This window comes from Cydia pomonella, chromosome 20 (assembly GCF_033807575.1).
Source record: "Cydia pomonella isolate Wapato2018A chromosome 20, ilCydPomo1, whole genome shotgun sequence".
NCBI lineage: Eukaryota > Metazoa > Arthropoda > Insecta > Lepidoptera > Tortricidae > Cydia > Cydia pomonella.
Genome location: NC_084722.1, coordinates 6,693,449 through 6,717,917, shown reverse-complemented (window position 1 = coordinate 6,717,917; position 24,469 = coordinate 6,693,449). Strand labels below are relative to the sequence as shown.

Below are 24,469 nucleotides of genomic sequence, written 5' to 3'. Positions count from 1 at the left end.
TTGTTCAACTGTCTGCAGCCGAGCATATGAAATACAGAAAGGACACACAGAAACAAACAGTGTCAGATAGACTGGTGATAGGAAAGCGTAAATGCTACTTAATATAGAGATGTTTGCATCCTTTAGGTTTCAATCAACGATCAGTTTAGTCATCAAAAGTAAGAATTATGATTTTATAAGTAACCAAGAGAATATTCTCATAACATCACATCGAAGAACTACACTTAAATCGACCGGGATATAAACCGTGATTACCTTTTATATTGTTTCTATTGAGCTCCCGATATTTCGACGCAGTTACATGCATCTTGTTCAAAACTGTTATCACATCGAAGAAATTATTCTGAATACTATTCAATGTGCTGACCGTGTATATTTACCTCGATCTCTTAAATTGATGCAATGATGCAAGCGTGCTCTAACTCGAACCAATGCAGCGTGACGATGTTGGATTATCATTCGATTCTTCTTCGGCATGACCAGCTGCTCCTTCGTTACCGCTGCTGTCGTACCACGACAGTGGCATGGGCTGGACATCGATTTAAGTTTACGTGCTGTGTGCTGCTGGGCTTCATTCAAACTGCTGCGGTAGTGTAACGTATTTTAATTCAAAAGAAGAAAAAAAACATACTTAGCAAGTTATGGAACAAATCAAAATTATCTTATCAAATATTTTAATTTGTGTTTTTTTTTTTTAAATAAGTATAAATAATATAACTAGTTCAGTTTATACTCTGCAAGTATGGAGCCAATACTGAACAACATCAGTGGAACTAACAGCGAAGTTGCGAAAACGTAATATATAATTGGCTGTTACATGTTACATTTCACCTGACAATAGGTATCATTTTGAATCTTATTTCAATTACTATAGGAGTTGTAATTCAATAACCGGTTAAAGTGACCGGACCATTTTATATGCAGGTAGTGGCACGCGCGGTTTTAGTTAACAATAGACAAAGGATTAGCCGCTACGGGCCAGCTACAAAGCGAACGACTATACTGTCGATGTTTTCAGAACTGTCGAACATAAATAAGTTTGAACTTAGAATTTATTGCGTAGAATACCTACGGTAAACAATTGAATGAGTTTTGAAATTCATCCTGCCAGTTGTTAGGTTTCCATGCGCGATGCCAACGTTTTTTTGCGATATTTGGGGCCATGATAACAATGTATGTAGAAAAATGGCATTCAAAAAATAAGAATGTATTGTAATCGATAAATGCAACGAAAATTAATTTCGTAATTTCCGTAGTTCCATAGGTACATAGTTTAAGTTTCAATCAGCGGTTTCTATTAAGGATTGCCATTTAGCTAGGCTCCATGTAGGGTTTGCACGACAGATCTGAAATGTATGGGAAGATCTGCGGATCCGGATCCAGATCCGGATAATTTCATACATTTCGGATCCGGATTGCAAACCCTAGCCCCATGGGATACTCCAATAGCAATTGTTATTCCAGCCTGACTAAACTAACTTTGCATGGCATTTGTAATCAAGTTTGGCAATATGTGGGACGCCATCACGCATATGAACATTCCATGAGTGCGGCCTCTTGAATGTACCGAAACGAAACGTAGGGTTAGCACACTGGAGTATACCAAGCTGTATTCATGGGCATTTTCATAAAGTTCTTGTCAGATTAACCGGTTTAGAACAATAAAAACTGGTTTATTCCTATGTCGGTATCTTTGTTTACGTGGCACACAACCAGGCAGCGGCTGTCTTGATGCTCGTCGAATAAACCGGTTTATTTAGGTTACAGTAGAGTTCTTAAAACGTTCGCGTTCTTATGAAAAATCAGAGTATAACCTAAATAAACCGGTTTTTACAGCTATTTTTAAAACCGGTTCCGAGCCTTGCTTAAACGGACTCTCAGTGTGACCTTTTAAATCGCAGTTTGTAGCTAGACGTGAACTAAGCCTTTACTGACCCATGAGATTGACACCCGCAAGTTTAGTGCCAACTATTAGTGAAATGTACGGTCGAATCGACAGCTGGAGCAATTAGTTGAAACGACCGAGGCTACCAAAATGGATCCCAGAATAGAATAACGACGTCCGAAGTTGTATGAGCGAAATTAATTTGATCTAATCCTACTAATATTAAATAGATGTCACAATTTGTTGCACAATAAATTGGTAAACAGGTTGGGATATTTGGCAGATTAGGTATTAGAGATTATAACATTAGGCCTGTAATAAGATTTTTTTAGGTAAAATAGTGTTTAAATTTTGTACTTAAGGAAGTAAATCTAACATTACACGACTATGGAGTATCTTACAAATATCAAGGCAAAATTTGTCTTCATCTATCACTGACATTGGCTTTTACAAAAAAGATATAAAGAAAATTTTCAGTTGGCCTCGAGAGAGTGATTTGACGAGTGATCGGTATCTCTAAAGTACATTGCTTGTGTTTGCCGGGTCGCTATACTCACTATACATTATTATTAGACCAACAATGGTTTCATTATAATGGTCCGAAAGCCGGTAACTAGTAGGCATTCTAGAGTAGGTATTTTTGAGGCGAGCTGAAAATTTGTCTGATTCTTCTCCTACTCGTATCATACCCTAACTCAGAACTGCAGACCTGCTTATATATTTTTTTTATCTGCCCAAAAAGTGTTCGTGATTCAATCTGTAATTGATTATAAGTTTAAATGATTAAAATAATATGCCAGATCATTTGGTCGGGTCTTTAACCCTGCCAGACGCGTGTAAAATTGTTCTGCAAAATATATACAGGGTGATCAATCCAAAACGCTCACTATGGAGAAGTCAGAAACTATGAGAGATAGCCACATCTGTTCTTAGGGAACATGGCTTCGATTTTAAATTTAATAATAATGACAGTCAATCTTTTTTTAAATCTCTCATACATAACCGGGAATCGAATCTACTCGAAGTCATGTAAACAAGGTTAGGTATAAATTCTGCGAGTTTTTTCGTTGTTATTGTTGATAATACGAATCTTAAGAAAAAAAGATTGAATGTCATTATTATTAAATTTAAAATCGATGCCATGTTTCCTAAGAACAGATGTGGCTATCTCTCATAGTTTCTGACTTCTCCATACTGACCGTTTTGAGGCAACTTGAAAATTTTAGAGGGTAGGTAATATTTCAAAATATAAAAAATAATATATATCCTCAAAAAAGGAAAGATCATTTGGATAGGACTTTCTGCCTGCCAGATGATCTTGAAGGTTACGTATGGCACTTACTCGCACCTATAGGTAAGTTTATAATCCTATACAAATCATGTATAAATTGTATATGCGATTACAAAGTTACTTTTGTAGTGCAGTAAATTAAAAAATACACTAAGGTATTTTTTAATTTACTGCACTACAAAAGTTGTAATTGTGAGTATGAAGATGTATTGTGTATATTTATGATATGTGTATATTCTGCGTATGTAAGTACAAATTTCTTAACTTTGCGTAGAAAAAACATACATATAATACTTATTAAGTAGGTAATTATATGTACCTGTAATAATAATGTAATAAGAGTAGGTACTCCCATCAATCTTCAGACCAACCTAAAACCAGTTAAAACTGAGTAATTTTTAACAACCCTTTTAAGCCGCCGAATGCAGAATATACTTAGTTATTTTATAGTCGGCGGCTGAAAAATCCTGCATATACACGCCAATGGCTTTTTACATTTCAAAACAAAAAGCCCACACAGTAAAATGCGTGTTACGTAAAAACTATCTTTATTTGGCACGTCGCAACGCGACGTGACATAAAAACAAATAAATTACTCTTTTGCGTAGCCCGCAGAGTTTTTTGACACGTATCTCGATAAAAAATTGTGATAAAATAAGGGATACAGAAATAAGTACTTACCTAGTTTGTTTTAGTATTGTTTTATTAATATCAAGCTAAACTGTTTAATAGTTATAGAAAGACAAGTGGCTACCTATGGTAAACTGCAACTGGTATGTACATTTTAGCTATAATTTTCTAATTAATAATAATTAACTTAAGGTAAAAGAAGAATCTTATGGTACCGGTATCCTTTAAGGATGAGTCACGCTAAAACGGTACGGGTCCGATCCGAGCCGTCCGTCCGATCCGAGCCGTCCGTCCGATCCCAGCCGTCCGTCCGATCCTAGCCTTCCGATACCTCAGTTGTTCTGTAGAAAGTATCACGTGATCACCGATTATCTGTCCTACACAAAATGTCTAAAGCCTTGGCCTGGACTCAGACCGTTCCTACGTATGCCATCCTTGAAGGATACCGGTAACATTAGACTCTTCTTTTGCCTATAATATTTTTTTTTATGATAGAGGAGGCAAACGAGCAGACGGATCACTTGGTAAGTGATTACTGCCGCCCATGGACACCTGCAACACCAGAGGGGTTGCAAGTGCGTTGCCGGCCTTTAAGATGGAAGTACGCTCTTTTCTTGAAAGTTTGAAGAGCGTATCGGGAAATACCGCAGCCGTCAGTTTATTCCACAGTTTAGCTAAATAAAACTTACAATAACAATATACATAATGGATATATACAGAGGATTACTATAACTAGCTTAAATCTAAAATAGGCCCTCGAGGCATTCTACCTAGGATGCTGGCGGCATTTCCTCGTTGTATCGCAATTACTGATACATTGTGTGAGGAAGCCGAAAGCACTTCGGTGACCAGAGGGCCTACCGCGAACCACGTTCGACGTGTTGCCTCCCTATCACACTTACGCACGAATTTACAAGTGCGACAGTGAGGCAACACGTCGAACGTGGTTCGCGGTAGGCCCTCAGTTACGTCAACCTGACGCTTTTTGATTTCTGCAAAACAACTTGTGAGCGCTGGGACCACATGGTTTTAGAGTTTCAATAAGAAAATATAGCCTAATACTACATCAATTGATAAGGAGAACAGTAAGTAACAAGACAGTCAAAATCATCAAAATAGACAGCACAAACGAACCAATATACTTGTTTTCCTCATTAAATTGAGTTATTTCAGTAGTCAAAATTATAACTAACGAGAAACGACACCTGAACAAAGGAAACATTTCTCTTCTTCAAAGAAATTGTTAGCTTTGAGTTTTTCTACCGACTCTCTTTAATTAGGACAAGAATTCCTTTTGTTTTATTAAAAATGTTCAAATAACGATGTTTTTACCTCCTTTGTAGGAATTTTCCTGCTCGCAACCGAACTCGATACTTCTAACATTATGTTTGAACAAAATTCCACCATCCTTGAAAATATTACAAAGAAAAACATTGTTCTTTTTTACAATGTATTTTCGTTCCCCGGACACAGTTTGCTGACTTATCAAAGCGTTCATTTAGGTAAGTGCTCAGATTATGCGATATTCGCTTCGGTGAATTGATGTGCACAATTTTTGCTGAAAAGCCGTAAAAGTGATTAAAGGATATTTGAGAGTTTTTCCATGTAATCCAGGACGACTTGCCTAGGTGGGAGGCTTGAATCATGTTATCAAAAAAGTGTCAAGAGTTATTTGTTTTAAAAGGGGGCAAAGTTGTTTAACCGCTTGTGTTAATATTGATACCCGAGCAAGCGAATAATTCCAAAATTAAGGGCCTACTAAAGCCGTGAATACCGGTTCGTAAGCCACGCCCGATAGCTTCCTCACTCCCCGCTAGCACGCACACATGGAAGCGCTCCGCGGAGTCCGCGGCGCACGTGAAGGTGAAAGCTCCATCTAGCGTTACAAAAGTTAACTACGATTATACGCGGTCGGCCAGAAACTGAATTCTTAGAAAATAAAAAAGATGGCGTTATTACTTGCTACTAGAAAATAAAAAATTATATTGTTGTAAATTGTAATAAATCTGAGACTACAATATAGCCAATTTTTATTGTTGATTTTTGGAAGATGTCAATAGTATAGATAATTGTAGGTATAACACTACCTATCTTTTTAAATTCGGTATCTTACATTGTTAGTTATCATATTTTATTTAGTAATATATTGTTGAGGCAGGAAATACAGGGTGCCGTTTTCCGACGACCAATTTTTCGGATGATAGTGAATCACAGTTGTCACCTACATATAAAAAAGAAAAAAGTAAGTATATGGTAACAACGAAAACTACAAAAAAGTGAAACTTTTAAACAATTACTCAAACAATCAGGGTAATTCTTAAATTGTGTCCAGAAAAATATTTTTCACATATTGTTACGTATAAAAAGCATTTTTTGATGCATATGGTCAAGCTTAATACCCTCAGGAAAGGTAAATAAAATGAGTACATAATCACGGTTGTCACAAAGTGTCCCTCAGCCGTGACGTTTCGGCATTTTGGCGGCCAACTCCACTATTTTGAATTATACAATATTTTAAATATAGCCTAAGTTACTCCCATGACTACGACACATCGAATGACAGCTCATACGTTGAAATTCGTCAAACTAACGCTGTAGAGCGTGACAAAGAATCGGATACACATCATACATCCACATACACGCGGAAACCATTTTTCTGCTTCGGCAGTTGGGCAATAATAACAAATGAACGTAGCTAATACAATCCATTTCTAAAGAGTGAATATGCCTCTAAATTAATCAAACGAATTGAGAATGTCACGACCACGTATCTATATGACACGAACGTGGATTCAATAGTCCGTGGCGGGGAGAGAATTTTGAGGCCACTGTCGTGACAATTTGAAACATGTTCGGTATTACCTAAAAATTACCTTTTTGCAAATATTAAATAATTAGCTCAATCTCGAATGTATTAGGTAAGTATATCTTATGTTACAAACAATAACGTGAAATGAGCACTGGCTTATAAAAACTCAAACATGGCGGTGACGCGTTAAGGTTGACCTTTTTTTTTTAAATTAACACAAAAAAATAATTTTCGACAACATTTCTCCCTTCAGCCATTTGCAAATCTGACACCAACACAGTATTGCTGTTCTAAAAAAAAAGCGTTAAAAAGGCTGCCAGACGTAAAGGTAACTTTCTACCGAGTACTGCATGTTTATGTTATCACGCGCGGCGGTGACACGAAAACTGATCACAAGATGTATGTTATTAAAATTGTTATAAAGTCGTTATATATCCATACAATTTTTAAACCGTATTGTGGAATAGGTGTAAGTGTTAACATTTGATATAAAATTCTTAAAAAACACTTTCAAAGAAAAATAAAATATCATAAAATCCGAGGAAGTCACACTACACGTTCCGTGACATTTAGAACTTCTTAATATGTTTCTAATAAATGCTCTTAGGATATTAGGTTGACATAAAACTAGAGGTAAATTACTAAGGATATTGATATTTAGTTTACTTATTTTCTTAAAAATATATGCTATTCTTACAGGTAACACAAAATTGACGTATGTATTTATGATTGTTATTTTGACTGTTTTTAATTTAAGTTAATTTGTATTGTATTTTCGTTTGTTTGTGATGTAATTATGGGTCTTTCACCTGAAATAAACGATTTCATAATATCGTTCCCGTGGCTTTGGTTCACTGTGATTTTCATTCCCGTGTGTTTTGATATAAAATGTATTCTTCATGGGCATGTACAATGTAAAATCATATGTCAAGTAAATGATTATTTACTTTCATGGATTAAGTAAAAATTATCGTAATCATAACAGTCGATCAAAGACATACTTATTTCTTTTCCCCTGGTTCTCATTCAATGCCTTTGGACTGGGGTTTCAACTAAAATCAACGTTTGGTACTTCGTTCTATAGATCTTAAAAATAACATTAAGTTGCTAAGAGCGTTCTATGATTCAGTGTATTATTTTGGAAGTAATTGTTCCGAAATTCATTGTCATTATGTCATTCCTTGTCATTCCCTTATCGGTTTTTTTCATTCCCTCGTCGCTTTTACATTCTTTTTATCGATTTTATTATTCCCCTGATAGGTAAGAAATTGACCAAAATGTATGCCTATTCGATTGATGGGCTTATATTGAAATTATATTTAATAATCTGATTTCAAAGAACGACCCTTCAATGCCCGCCATAAGCTAATTGGTTGCTAATGGTTTCAAGAGCATGGACAAATAAAGTATTGACTAACATTATCAACACAGAATCGCGTTCCTCTGAAATGAAAAGTTCGATCGGGATATCCAAAATTGCACAACGCCGTCTATTAGGAACTACTTTAATTATCAGACAGTTAGACAAGAGGTTGAAGCACCGAACCAAGTGTAATGAACTGATACTGCTGTTAAATGGTGGTATCTGCTATAGCAGTTGCCTAAACTTACAGGAAAGACATTGTTAGTAAGCGATTTTGCTAAGTATAAAACTTTAATCGTCTTTGTCACGACTAAGATATATTATTAAGGTAAAAAAGTATAATTTTAAAATCTGAAAAAAAAAAATTAAAAACTGTGTAAGTTCTAAGATATACATTATCAAAAACCATCCTGTATATGTTAACATTTATAGTATTTTTCAAACTCGATGGGTAGGGTGACAGGTGTTATCTCTATATAATTATTAACCTAAAAACGCCAAATCTCGCAAAATCGTATTGAAACGACAGCTGTCAGCGTACCCATATAAAAAAACTATAGATAGCACCATACACGAGCTGAATTTTCTTTTTTTTTATACTACGTCAGTGGCAAACAAGCATACGGCCCGCCTGATGGTAAGCCTGTATATGTTAACATTTATAGTATTTTCCAAACTCGATGGGTAGGGTGACAGGTGTTATCTCTATATAATTATTAACCTAAAAACGCCAAATCTCGCAAAATCGTATTGAAACGACAGCTGTCAGCGTACCCATATAAAAAAACTATAGATAGCACCACACACGAGCTGAATTTTCTTTTTTTTTTATACTACGTCGGTGGCAAACAAGCATACGGCCCGCCTGATGGTAAGCAGTCTCCGAAGCCTATGTACGCCTAGAGGAGTTACATGCGCGTTGCCGACCCTAAACTCGCCCCCCCCCCCCCCTCGTTGAGCTCTGGCAACCTTACTCACCGGCAGGAACACAACACTATGAGTAGGGTCTAGTGTTATTTGGCTGCGGTTTTCTGTACTGGCTGTGCCCTACCACACAAAGCGTGATGAAATTCACAATGCCCATACCTCTCTTATCACAATGCCCATCTCTCTCTTTGAATGGCAATTTTAAAGGGACGATTCGGTACGTTTTTCTTATTGCTCCTTGTCAAGTAAAATCAAACTGAAAAGCATAGTTACTTTACTCTTTGCTGAAAAGTCATATTAGTCATTGACGTTTTGACAGTATCCTGTTAAATAAATTATGTGAATTGTTCTTAAGGCATGCGGATTACAAATCAGAGGTCGCTGGTTCAAACCCCGGCCCGTGCAAACGAGTTTTTTTTTCTAATAAACATGTTGATTTTTTTCGTTTTTTTTTTATATAATAAGTATATTTGTTTTACATAAAGATTACCTAGGCTATAGAAAAATTGGTATGAATAAAATAAAATAATTCGTGTCATTAAAATATGTTTTTAATACACATATTTAAAAGAATAACTTTATTTCTGTATAAGACAGACAAGATTTACTTTTACAATAAAATAGAAAATAAGCAATAAAGATATTATATAGTAACAAAAAAGAAAACAAAAAGTTACGATTAGATTCGATCGGTCTATAGATGTCTCGCATTTTTTCTTTGGTGTCTACACGACCACACAGCTACCGATACATTACAGATGCTGTCGAAACTTCCTTACCCGTTGTAATTGTTCAAAGAGTATTTGACTTTGACGTAGCTAAGCAAACACGCACACATGCGTAACGTATAGGCCTGTAAAGATAGCTCCATTCGTAGTAGACCTCGGATTCCGTTACTAGTTAATAGAGCTACGACTCAACGTTTATTGGATATGTCGATTTTACGTAATTTGAAGCGCTGCGCAATTTGACATAGGTCTTACCTCTTTGAGGCACCACGGCCATCTAACATTACTGGCATAAAGGACGCATATATGACTTTGACGCATGACAAAAAGAGAAGTCGAACTGCGTAAAATGGGCGTTTTCTGTTGAATTCATAAAATCAAAAACGAGAATAAATCCGTTTGTATAAGATAATAAGTTAATATTTAGTTGAATGATGTTTAAGACGAGATGAAAACCTTTACTTTAAAGTGGATTATGCTGGATGAAGATGTGTTTTCTAGTTGCACTGAGGTAAACACTAAAAATGTAGATGTAACTTTGGATTTATATTCTATCGAGAAAATTTTAAGCCTTTTTGTTTCGACTAGTATCATACCTCTTATCATATAGTCAAGATACATATATCCGAAAATCACGTCTGTTTGTTTCCGGGGCTAGCCACTGCCACGCTTCAAAGATCCCGTTATTTTTCGATGCAGGGCCTTAAACCACGAGCGCTGCGCGTTGTTTGAAAAGTGGAATATTGGGCGTTGGGAGGGTTTCGAGGCACGAGGGTTTAACAAATTTTGCCACCGAGTGAAACACAAACATTTTCACTAGATCAACGCGAGGAAAATACTAACTGTAAAATATCAAACAAAATCAAATCCAAATTAATGTTATTAAATATTTATCATTCAAAATCATCATTGTAGGCGCGATATATATATGGTACGATCTCAAAAATACGATAACAATCTAATCTGTGATTTTTTCCGCGTTCCGGCAGAGACCGCCTCATGGCCCCATCGTGGTCATGATTAACAGACAAGCGTGATCACACAGGGTTCCACTTGTAAAAAGCTTTCCCTAAGGATCTCAATAACAACCGGTCATCCTTTGCACGCATCTCCACAGTTCTTCGGAACGGATTGATCCCTTTTAGGAGTCATTTTTATTTTCCGATGCATTGTCGCTGATTAAAATTTTTCTGCGACAACCGACAATTCAAGACAGTTTAAAAAAACAAACGTTTTACTTCTAAAATTTATTCAGTTCAATACTTATAATCCTTGCCAAAGTTTGATTTATCCGCAGCAGACGAGGTCAAAGTACCTTGCTGGTATTTGCCTTGTGATGCTAATCCGTTCGCCTGTAAATAAAAAGAGAAAATTTAAATTAGAAACCTGTTTTTGACTTTATTTGTTTTAACAAAGGAGGCGTCGGAGTCTGGAGTCTAGAATAAACAGGACATCCGTAGCATAATCTAATGGTTGTCAGGACATCCCACTCCCGAATCATCATCATACTGATCGACTGAAGTAAATACAGTTTGTGCGCGGCTACTATGACGCAGGCGGTGGAGACTATTGGAGTTATGAGTTTAGAAAAGGAGTATAGAAAGGTCAAAAAGGGCCCACGATCTTGCTAAGACCGCAAGAAATGTTAGCTACGTGCCGCGCACAAACTATATTTCAGTTGATAAGTATGATAACTTGTTCAATGGTTTTGTTTTACTATTAACGATAAAACCATAAAACAAGTTCCTAAATTTAAATACCTACGCAGCATAATCACCAACAACTTTAGATATACACTAGACATCAGTGCACGAATATCTGTGGAAAGGAACTCGTTTAATGAAAAAAGTACCTATTTAAAGCCAGAATATCTGCTAACACGCTGCATCTGGCCACATACGAATATATGCTTTGACGACCGGTTTGGCCTAGTGGGTAGTGACCCTGCCTTCGAGGCTGATGGTCCCGGGTTCAAATCCTGGTAAGGGCATTTATTCGTGTTATGAGCATGGATATTTGTTCCTGAGTCATGGGTGTTTTCTATGTATTTAAGTATTTATAAATATTTATATATTATATATATCGTTGTCTAAGTACCCTCAACACAAGCCTTATTGAGCTTACTTTGGGACTTAGTCAATTTGTGTAATAATGTCCTATAATATTTATTATTTATTTATTTATTATGCTACGATCTCAACACATTTGCTGTCACTGTAAAATTGTAAATGTTACTATAAACATCACTCATTTTACAGTAACAGCGCCCACGTCAATTGAGCAGCAGTAATGTCATAACAGTAATGCTGTTTTATTACTCACCTTAGTCCTCTTCAATAGCTCAGCCTGAGCCTTCGCAACATTGTCATCCTTGCCAGCCCAGGTCTTCCAGACGGAAGCTTGCAGAGCACGGCCATAGCTGAAGGTCAATGCCCAGGGTTTCTTCAACTGGACCCTGTTTATGGCGTTAAGGTTCAGGGTGGCTTCTTCTTCGGATTGACCGCCGGAGAGGAAGACGATGCCTGAAATTTTTAAATCTTAATTATTCACTGTCCTGGCAAAACTCAATGCGATGATGCAACTAGAAACTGCTGGGTTTAGGGGCCTTTTCTTTAGTGTCGGAGAAATGCGTTCACGTATGCCACCTGGTCCACGGGGGGACAAGAAGAGATGACGAATTACCCAGTGGCAGGACTACCGTCTAAAACTACTAAAGAAAGCCGACTCCGCCTTGTAGTGGAGCGCCGCGGGGTGTCTAACAGCATTCGATCGCGTGAGGGGTTGGTTTGGGGCCTGCATTAAGCACTTAATAATGCCCCGTCATCGACGTGCGTCCTAAAAGATCGGCAGCGCGCCTGTGACAGCGCCTGAGTTAAAAGCATCCTTCAGGCAACGCTTATTTGCTACCATTGTGGATTTGGAATTTTATGAGGTGATTTTTTGGGCTTAAACCCTTAATGCTAAACAAAAGGTATTGTTTCTTTTATGCAGCGGTTAGTTACTGTTTCTTCCTGAGTGGAATTTTTGTTTTTGGTTATCTCCAAAAATGTGTACTTTGCTGACCGTCCACAGGCGGCCGATCGTCCTCCGAATGAGTTGTTAATTTGATCCATATAAAGAGGATGGTAAAATTGCTTTTTAATTCCCGTTTACTCATGAACGAACAGTAGCAAACCGCTACATTAAGGAAACAATAACTTTTGGTTAACAGATGGATGGATGGATATCATTCGATACCTCCCTCACGGGAGGTATGAGTGGCCGCTTCCGCCTTTCGGCTGCGGCGGCTGTGGCGGGTCGCTACCTACCGATCAGTCCGCCGTGTGGGGGACGGTGTGTGCTGCTGGTGTAGGCCAGCTCTTCGCTACCGATCGTTACCCAACCCCACGACCCCTAGCCTGATGATACCGTTTGAGCTGGCGGGCCAGGTTTCGGGGCCGCGGTGAAGGCGACCGGTAGCTTAGATTAAGGGTGAACTTGTCAGTAAGAATGCATACCCTCCTAACCCCCCCCCTCCCCCTAGCCCTATAAGCTCCATAGTTGACGTGAAAACTTAGCGTGGTCCGACTCTAGACAATTTTACAGTAGGTGCTATTCATACACAATAAAAACAAAATAAACGACCCACCCATTGCAAAGTTTTAAGTCCACTGGCGATAGACATTTTTCCGATAACTCAATTAACACCAGTTTTACTCAGCTCTAACGATAATTAAAAGTTTCTATTGAAAATTGGAAATTTTTCGCGCCGGAAAGGAACTCAGCAACTATGAACTAAACCGCAACAGATTAACACTGTTTTGTCATATAAAGGTTCCGGACGAATTCAGACTACACCAGCTTTATGCTGCTGCAGTAATGTGAATGTGGCGCGACCTTAAATAATGTTTTTGGTACCTAGTAAAATTTGCGAAATAGAGCTCGGCCCAAGCTACATATTATAAATCTTATAGAAAATATGGAAAATATTTATACAGGTTAACTCTGCACTTTGCAGTGACAGAGTATGGAACTGCCAGCATAACGTCAAACTATATTAATAAGACGCTTATAATGCCATATGAAAACTAGTATGGAAGCATTTATTGTACTTGGTCTGACACTTATTTGACTGATTTTATTTTCTAGCCATCCAAAGTTTTTCATTGATTTTGATTTGTTATTTATTTTGAGTTTATTTTTAATATAAACAATTTTAGCGCAGCGTGCCGAAACTTGACACTTTCCGCACGGAGAACGGATAATAGTTAACATAAACATACCCGGAACGGCGGCGGGGACCCCTCTCAACAACGCTGTTACAGAAGCTACGGCAATCTCTTCTGGGGTAGCCTTCTTTTTGTACCCTTGTCCCGGGGTTACCTGAAAAAGGAAGAAAAGTTTATAATTATTTGAAGTCTCTGTTGGTCGAGCTAAATTTAAAAAGTATTGAAAGATTTTTTTACTAATTTTAGTACTTAAATGCTACATTTATAAATAAATTTATTTCCAAAAATATGCTACAAACATTTTACGTGACAGTTACTCAACATAAAACCGGCCAAGTGCGAGTCGGACTCGCGCACGAAGGGTTCCGTACCATTATTTATAAAAACGACAAAAAAACATATGTATGTTTTATGGGAGCCCCCCTTCAAATATCTATTTTATTCTGATTTTAGTATTTGTTGTTCTAGCGGCAACAGAAATACATAATCTGTAGAAACTTCAACTGGCTAACTATCACGGTTCATGAGATACAGCCTGGTGACAGACAGACTGACAGCGGAGTCTCAGTAATAGGGTCTCGTTTAACCCTTTGGGTACGGAACCCTAAAACATGTCATAAATGGTCCTTATTCGACGTGAGAGGTAAGTATACTAGCATTTATACACGGTGTTTCACAAGGAACCCAATATATTTTAATAATGTATGGTCAATTTAAAGACCAAAAATAAACTATTCTGGAATTCACCTTGTTTCAGAATGACTAACTGAAAATAATTTTTATTGTTACTTGTTACTTTTTTGATGGCGATATTGCTCTGGGACGTAGTCTAAATATCCTCATTGATAGATCTAAAAAAGTGACAAATTACACTGCAAAACTAGGTTATACGAAAAAAAAGTTAATGATTTTAAGTGACAAGTTTAATAATTAATCTTTATGTACAAATACAATTTAATATTAAAAGGAAATATCAAACAAAAACTTGTTTTTTGTCGATATTGGCCTAAACTTTTATAATATTTTTTCCTTCTTTAATCTCAGAAATTCGTGATACACCGTGTATAAGAACACTAATGCTCAAATCGAGAATAAGGCACGCTGAAATATCAGTAGAAACGATTTTCTTCCAAATATTTTAAAACATATCGACAAGATAGAAAAGACACGATTGGGATAAATAAAGGCTCACCATATTTGGCTTTATAAGGGTCCCTTCCAAAAACACGTGGTGATCGTTTAGCGCCTTGTAGAGAGCTGCGAGGGCCACTTCGGTCACTTTTTGCGCTCTAACGATATCATGGTCACCTGTAACACAACACTTTCATCATTCTCAAGTTATTAGGTGAAAAGTGTTTATTTAATCTAATTATATAGGTCATACTGAGCAACTTTTACTATGGGACCATTAAAAAAATTGGCACATAAATACGGCATTAAAACATACAGCATGCTTAAAGTGGTGTAAGCGATTCCTGTTTTGCAGGTAAGTTCGTCATATTTTCCCGCCATGTGCTACATAGCACATACTTTAAGTAGGTACATACCTTAAATATGGCCTAGTTTTACTTTGTTACTGCCAAGTCAGTGCAGACCTAACGTACGAGAAGACGGCGTTGAAGTGGAGACTCGTGCTACACCATGCCTTGTTCGACATTTTTGGACATTGTCACTACACTCTTTATAATGAACATACAAATTACATTATCTGTATGAAGGCTGCTAGGTATCAAACCGTCTGGCAACGTCACCGACGTTCCTATTTTAAAACTTTGGCAATCTAGGCCATCTAGCGTATGGATGACAACTGCCACAGGCATATTTAACATTGATGTTGTGGTATTTATTGGATGTATGTTGATATGTGATGTAACTGACCCTAACTTAAATAGAGGAGATATAACAAGGAGAGACAGGAGACCGTGTTCTTCCTCATAAAATGTAGTCAATAGAAATAAATCTGTATGCTCATGCCAAAATTGCAAATCTCTTACCATCTAATAGTACGTCAGGCTCCACAATCGGCACAAGTCCTTCACTCTGACAGACGGCCGCGTAGCGCGCCAGGACATTAGCCATATCATTGATAGCCTGGACTGACGGAGTGTGCTGGCCTATCTTGAGAGGGCATCGCCATTTTGCGAAGCGGCAACCATGTTTCTTGTAAGCCGCGCAACGCTTGTTAAGATCGTCGAGACCTGTGAAATAAATTTTCGTAACAGCGTACCGGAAATTGCTACGGCCGCTGAAATTGATGGCATAATAAGGCCGGTTGTAGATGTCCGGTGTTTTCGCCGGAAACCGGACCGTGTTACGCGACTACGTCCGGTTTTGTACATGGCTACCGACAGCTACACCCAAGAAAACCAGACATCGTCGCCTAACCCGGACAATTGTCCGGCGAAAACACCGGACATCTACAACCGGCCTAAAGAAATAAGTTTTTCGCCAAAAAAATCATTTTTTAACCATTTAGAAACTGCATAAGTCAAAAAACAAAATGCGATCTACCAGAGAATCATTGGGCAAAATCTTGAAGTGGATAAAAAGTTTTGGTCTAATATGTTTAATGGCATTGGTTACATCCAGGATATAGTGGTCAGAAGGCCATAAGTCTCATTACCCTGGGTAGTGACTTCATTCTCAGACAGGAACAGCGGAACGACGTCTCTGTCCAGCTTGATGCCGGGGATGATGCCCTGCTGCTTGAACACGTCCATGAAGAGAGTCCCTTCATCAGTCTTCTGGTATACCGTCTCGTCAAAGAGTATTACTGCTGACACGTGCTCCGAGAGATTCTGAGGAACCATAGGTGGTTTAGATTTTTTGTCTCACTACATCTGACTGGCATTATTCATAAATGTGTGTCAAATCTAACAAACTGTTAATATTTTTATCCTCATGTTGATATTTATATTTATTAGAAATAGACACAAGTTTACCAAATTTGGGCGTTTATCGCTCTGTATCAATGTACAAATCACTTAGTAAGTCGAAATTATTCAAATTAACGGTCATATAAAAGCTGAGTTACAATAAATATCCCCTGTAATAAAGCGATGTCAACTTCTTCCAAGTGATTTTACAAGCATTTCAATACCGCAAAGTATTTGTAGACCCAAAATACCCATCCTTCCCCGATTATGTGTCATGGCCGACATTTTCTGATAAAGGCATTGAGAATTAACCGAATGCCTCAGTTATCGCTATACGTAGGTACGTTTTGTTTTAATGCAAATATGTAGAAAAAATGTCTAAGGGAAACAAAAAGAGATCAGAAGATCAGTACAGGTAAGATAGAGTTTACGCAGTCGCTAGTAAATATGATGAAATTGATGAATTGTTATAAAGTGCGCGATTCATTTTAATTTATTTAGTCCACCAACCGCGGTTATTTTATCTGTACGATGAAAAAACTCAAAGCGATACTACGCCTACCGCCAGTTATGAGTATTTGACATTGATATTCGCTCACGTCTACGTAACTTACTTTCTACACTGAAAAACATGATCTATCGAGCACACATTAAAGTCATTTTCATTAAGATTAACAGCTTTATACCTATAATATCGACAAATGTTTGAAAAACAGTAACGTTAACTGTTTTAACCTTTTCTAAGTATTTAAAAAAACGATAAAAATAAACGATTAGTTACTATGTTTTAGCTTCTCAAAACAGTAAAACGTATGCTTTTCGGCACAGTAAAATTTACTGTTTTGTTCGATAGGATATGTGTTTAGTATATAGAATATCAGCAATTGTTTTGAATGTTTTTTTTTTCTCAGTGCAGTTATGCATCTCGTTCGTACTGGCATATTCGTGCAAGCGCGTTTAAGTAAGTTAAGTAGACTTATGCAAATATGTCAATGTCAAAACTGGTGATACCCAAATTTTTTTATAAATTGCGACAGATTCCTCAAGTATTTACTAAGCAAAATTCTGTCGATTGCCTAGATGTTATAAATAAAATATGCAACATTCCCTATTATGAATGAATGAATGAATTTATTTTATTTCAGACTTTTTCAAATCCATATTTTTGTTAGTAGTTACACATGTAGAAAAATGGTTAGTAAACAATGATGACTATCAATAAATTAATAAATTTATAATATAATATTATGATTGTACTCACATTAGTAGTAAATAGCAGCTGTCTGTATCGCCGCCGGTTGTCCTCAGTGTTCCCCAAACCCACTCCAGCCAGAAGTTTGCCGATACCCTCTGAAAGTTAAATTAATATAGTTGCCTGGAGCTCTCCATTTAATAAACTGTGTTGAAAACTCGGAGTGTTTCATCTTAACTAGTTTAACAAATACAAATAGGTAGGTAACTATGCTTTAAAAAATTAGTGACTTCACCTTTTACTAAATGGTCCTTCCTTAGGACCATGAACGTTCCAAGTTTATATGTCGGCGGCCGGTCGTAAGATCAGGCAGATCGTACGTAATGTTTGAACGTCACATTGAACCAATAAATAGATAAGATAAGTTCGTTTGGTTGCTTCCTTCAGATGCCCGAGGGCAAACTGGGGCAAACTGTCCAGGAATAGGAGCCACTCTACCAACGCTAACGAGACAAAGATTTTCACGTTTCACGATATGCCTAGGAATACGTTCTGCCTGAACTTACGATCGGCCGCTGACAAACAGAACTGAAAGATACCTCACTATGTACGAGTATATGGTATTGGTAGGTAACTAACCATTAGTTTCATCAACTGCTAAGATGCCTTTCCCCGGGGCCACGATAGCCTCTGCGGTCCTCTTCAGCTCCGTTTGGAGATTCAAGTCAGGGTATGAAAAATAGGTGGTCATTCTGAAAACAAATAAACGCTGTTTTAGTGGCCCGTGACCACGCTAACTACGCACAAGCATGGCAGTAATAATACATATCCTTATAAGCTCCATAGTTTAAGTTAGCACTTCTCAAAAAAATTGTCTACCTAGACCTAATTGCCGCGATACAAAATGTATGAAACGAGTCGTGAGGTCATGACAATTAGGTGCAACCGTAGACATATGACACATACTATATGTAAGTAAATATCTTATCGTACTAATAGTTTGTTATATTTTACTATATTCTTTACTGCCTTTAATAACAAGATTTTATAGTGAAAAATTGTATTTAGCTTAATAATTGTTCCGTGGTTGTGTTGTGTACAATTGTAATCGTGGTGTGGGTAGTGTATAAGATACTTATATATGGAATATTTTAAAATGTTGTTGCCTGCATTGTGTTATTGTACCTATCAAAATAAAATAAAATAAAATAAAATATTCTCATAGAATTACCCTGATATGAAAACTTAATTTGCTCAATTAACTTGATTTTATAAAAAGATACAGTATGGAATTTTTGTGGATCAGTGAGGGCAGCTACCGTTCGAGGGCAGCTAAAGTTAAGCTAAAATGGCTGATAGTGATACCGATACCGATTGTGGAAAATACTATTTACAATTAAATTTCACTAGACTTAAATCGACAGTAATATAAACCGTGATTACCTTTCATATTGTTTTTGAGCTCCCGATATTTCGACGCAGTTACATGCATCTTGTTCACGGGTAACTGGAGATAGTGGGTGGGTGTCAAAGTCAAGTAGACCGCGCTCGGTTCGTGCGCGTCGGCTGCGTTCTCTTTCAACGTTATCACTGGTCGCGTCCACACTTTTTAGTCTATCTAAGCACACCACACTCACAGTCAAGAGTCACAGTCAGTCAGTCGGGAATTCAAAAACAATATAAAAGGTAATCACGGTTTAAGGACGACTCACGCTTGACCGGCCCGTGCCCTGGCCGAGGCGTCCGACACGTCATTCTCTATGACGGCTGATCACCGTGCTTTCCATAGAAAACGACCGGAAGCTCCGGCCCGGTCTAGCGTGGGTCATCCCTTATATCTCGGTCGATTTATGTCTAGTGAAATTAATCGTGAATCATTCAAAACTGTTACGAGTATTACAATTAAATTTGCCAATTTTTATGGCAATCGAATCAATTTTTATCTAGATTCTAAAGCTTTCTGTACCCCTAGTGTAAATTTATTCGATAACGAAACGTGACGTACGCGTTTGCGTTAAGTCTCATTTTGTATGGGATTTTGAGTTTCCAAAACGTCCCGCTTGGTGCGCTGTTTCTAAATCCACACTATTCTGGTGGCCAACGCATAAAAAGTTTTCCGTAATGTACAGTCCAGTTCACAAATAAATATCTTTTCACCACACCAGCTGGTAAAGACTCTCTTGATTTTTCAAACATGTGTGGCAAAATAATCTGATGCAAATTTTGAGTTGTATCCTTATGTTGAATCCATGATGGCTGTTAGTCCATGGCTGAAAATCATATTAAGCCAACTCGCAAAAACCTGACTCCTCTAAAAGTAAGTGCTGGGTAAAAAATTGGAATAACAGTTCTGTTTACTAACAAACTTATTTGGAGCCATGCCAGCCCCCGAATTATACCATTGCTTGGAGAATTTAGATGCCGTATTTTTTCGCTGAGCCAGCGAAGTAGGTAGATATAATTATCTACAGGCCTTACCACGAGTGTGACACTGACATATTTGCATCTTGCTCATACTGGTATATAAGTGCGAGCGAGATGTATAGAAGAAAAGCTACGCAGACGTTAGCGAATATGTCAGTGTCAAATTCGTGATACCTACTTCGCTGGCTCAGCGACAAAATACTGCTTCCGTCTCCACCAAGCAATGATATTATTCCAGCTTATAAGTGCGGTGAATTTAAAGCACTTGCCTTGTACAAATTGTACAAGTTGCCTTTAGTCGCGTCTATGCAAGCGAGAAATATGCACGTCCTAACCAGCTCCCGCACACCGAAAAAAAAGAGATAAGCTTTTGTTTAACGAGCAGGACAAAGAAGCATGGAATGCGGAAAGTAATCAAATTTATAAATAAATATGGAAGTATTTTTTGTGCTTCTTATGTATGAGTATAACCAATCAATCAATCAATCAATATCATTTATTTGCAAGAATACTTAATTATAGTTACAGGATGTTCTTGTAGAATATTGTACAGTATTCTATCGTAATTAAACGATGCGCAAATTTTATTGTACAATAATTTTTAGTCCAACACAATGTGTTAGACTGAAAATAACTATACTATTAAATTTAATTAAATTGCATGCAATAACAATTACAATAAATAGATTAGACTATAAACATACAATATATCAATACAGAACATAACATTACATTAGTTGATTATCATTCTATAACACTGGTTCATTATCATTACATTACATAAGATTTATATTGGATTATTAATAATAATGTTAATTATTTGCATGATTGTGCTCAATAAACTCCTTGACACTATAGAAACAGTGTTCTAATAGAAAGCTTGTCATTTTCTTCCTAAATTGGGTTTTTTCTAGACAACTTAAATTAACAGGCACACTGTTGTATAGTAGGATACACATATTATAGGCGTTATTTTTGTATATAGCCTTGTAGCATCTTGGCTGATATATTAGATTTTGATATTGAGATCTCTGAGTTCCTGAGAAGAACTCAGATCTCATTTTAAATATATCTGGGAGATCCTTTACAAATAGACACGCTTTTAAAATATACATGCATGGTAATGGCAATATCTTTAATGTTTTAAAAAGTGGTCGGCAGCTATCTGTCACCCATACTCCCATTATTGCACGGATGCACTTCTTTTGTAACCGGAGGGCTCTTTCGGCATCTACAGAGTTACCCCAAAGTAGCAATCCATAATTAAGCACTTTTAATTAACTTAATAATAATAATAATTCAGCCTATATACGTCCCACTGCTGGGCACAGGCCTCCTCTCATGCGCGAGAGGACTCGGGCTATAGTCCCCAGACAGTTTCGTACATATAAGTTCAGAAAAACACATTGGTACGAGCCAGGATTTGAACCTGCGACCTCCGGATTGTAAGTCGGACGTCATATCCACTCGGCCATCAACGCTCCAGTATAACTTATCTATAGAATATAACCATACTCGTACCATTGTTTTACGATCATGCTTAATCGCGAGTGGCTTGACAAATCCCGCTCTCTCATATAGATCGTGCCATTCACGAAAATGCGTGCCTTGACTCGTATTCTCACATTAGACACAAAGGTTTGATTTGACCAATTTGCGCGTCATCGTGGATAACACGAACTTTATCTTACTAACTGTAGAAAGTGACATAGGTACGCTTTATCATATCATATCATGTGCGGTAAGCGCGTGCAAAATGAGCCTGTGTGAGTAATCGCGCTATAAGGTGTAGTAGGTATTCTAATTTTCCCAGCATTTACCAAATATTATATTAAAATGTTTTCTACTCGTCCACTGTAATAGTCGAATTAAGATTTCGTAATCGTATACTAAACTATAATTGCGTAGGTACTTTTCATGTATGGGCTCCAAACTCAACTATAAGCTTCATTTCGATGGGCCGTTCATCTATGAAAAAAATTACCTACCACGTGCCGCCGCGCTCCCATAGAAAACACTAAACGGGCGCAGGGCGCGGGGCAAAGGGCGTTTATGTATTTTATACCACATTTTTGTCTACTGAGATACTTACATTTCACTAATTATTTAGGTTTTATAGTAATAAAGTATTATTTTAGATGACTCATAGAAAAAGTATATTAAACAATAGTAATATAATAAAAATTTTCAATCTCGTACCTTACTTAGGCAACTCAGCAAGCCTCGTTGCCCAAACGTTTTTTACCGTTGTACTTGACTGAAAAACTCTTTATTATATCATGAATGTAAAAAATACTATCTGAATTTCTCTAGAGTCTAGATACTAGGGATCTGCCTGAACCGTTTAAAACTATCCATTCACAATGAGGAGCATTATTATTGAATTGTGTCTATTGCAATGATGAGGTATTTTTGGCTCATAGGTACCTATTTACAAGGAGGCCAATTTAATATTTAACCCCTCGTGCTAATATTGATACCCGAGAAAGCGAAAGATTCCAAAATTGAACCACAAGCGTAACGAGTGGTTCGAGAAGTTTAATCTTGAGTGTTGCGAAGGTTTTAAGTTACGAGGGTTAAACAAAGTTTTCATGCGAGTGAAGCTCAATTTTTTCACCGCACCAACGCGAAGAAAATACTAACGATAAAATACCAAAAAAAAATTCAAATGAACGTCATAAAAAATGTATCTTTTAAAATCATCATTTAAAGGTAAATTCTACCAGCTCACATAAGAACAGTGTTGTCACATACAATTTTGCCGAACTGGTAGAACAGGGTGCAAAAATAGGTAGAAATGGGTGGTTTTAAAATGAAAAACAGGTAGATGTACCATTAAATAGCAAGTACATTTTTATGATTAAAAATGTGTATAATTTTTTTCTAATTATTTATTAGTCTTTAATTATTTATTTTTTTGCATGTTTGTTCTCATTATACTTAGTATGTAACTAACCTAGTCTTTTTAAGTTTTACTAATACTTATATTGGACACATGTCTGAAATAAACAATTTTTTTTTTTATATTGTGATGTTAGTAGTTACATGTGTTTATTAAAGAAATCGAAACAAAAATGAGGATTTCCATTGTTTGTAGGTAATGAATGATTATATGCTCTTTGGTAATGAATCTACTTGTATAATCTGTTTCTTTGGCAAGTTTTCATTACATCCAATCTAAATTCGGTAGAAATTAAGTAATGTTCCGTCATATGTATTGAGGATTACTAACAATTGTACCATTTTAAAAAATAGGTAGATTTCAGGCCGAGGGAGGTAGATAGGTAGAACGCAGGCAAAATAGGTAGATCTACCCAAAAGTTGGTAGATGTGACAACACTGCATAAGAAAACAACTCAACATTTACTTCTGATTACTTTGCCCCACGTGTGGATAAAATGCAACTTTCTCATTTAGTTTTTGAACAATCATGAGAGCCTTTACCAGTTGGTGTGGTGAAAATATATTAATGTACAGTATATTTTTAGTATACGGTATTATTTTAAAAAACCGGCTCAAAATGGTAGCCAATTAGAAATTAATAGTAGATGATACATGACCACATATTATCGTTATTATTATCAAGTTAATAAAGCTAAATAATAAAATAATAGTCACCTGCTGCCCGCGTCACACTGAAAGACAAACTGAGACGTCTCTATAAATTATGTAAGATTACACAAGTTTAAGTACCTACAGCTCGTTTGTTTATATTTATTTACAATACATATGGTGCTACTTTATAGCACTAGTGCGAAAATTAGCATATTACGTTACTGTGTCGAACATTTAAAGGACCATATGTACTGTAAAACGTTGTACGATACATGTGCGAATAGGTAATTCGCAACTCGTTAAAACACTCCCTTCGGTCGAGTTTTAATGTATCGCCACTCGTTTCGAATTTCCTATTTTTAGCACTTGTATCGTAATGTACTATTACAATACATACGGTGCTACTTTACCGCACTAGTGCGATAATTAGCACATTACGTAACTATGTCGAAAATTTAAAGGGTATGTACTGTAAAACGTTGTGGAAATAGGTAATTCGCAACTCGTGTCGATTCAAAATACCTACATCACTAGGTAATAGGAGCGCATTTAATATTTTTCAACACACCAACTGGTAAAGG

At 36.9% G+C, this 24,469-nt stretch overlaps 1 protein-coding gene across 2 annotated transcripts; it reads right to left on the bottom strand.

Annotated features, from left to right (window-relative positions):
* Positions 1 to 10,865: 10,865 nt before the first annotated feature.
* LOC133528809 (fructose-bisphosphate aldolase-like) lies at positions 10,866 to 23,993 on the bottom strand. 2 transcript variants are annotated; one of them, XM_061866278.1, is made up of 9 exons: positions 23,952 to 23,993; positions 18,549 to 18,661; positions 17,979 to 18,067; positions 16,465 to 16,639; positions 15,836 to 16,039; positions 15,034 to 15,149; positions 13,896 to 13,995; positions 11,956 to 12,155; positions 10,866 to 10,985 (listed from the first exon to the last, which is right to left on the bottom strand). In XM_061866278.1, exons 2-9 carry the CDS (start codon positions 18,658 to 18,660, stop codon positions 10,890 to 10,892), a joined length of 1,092 nt encoding a protein of 363 aa, XP_061722262.1. In that variant the 5' UTR covers position 18,661; positions 23,952 to 23,993; the 3' UTR covers positions 10,866 to 10,889. The 2 variants fall into 2 exon arrangements, with proteins under 2 accessions (XP_061722262.1, XP_061722263.1); XM_061866279.1 differs by lacking the exon at positions 23,952 to 23,993 and adding an exon at positions 19,353 to 19,373.
* Positions 23,994 to 24,469: the final 476 nt, after the last annotated feature.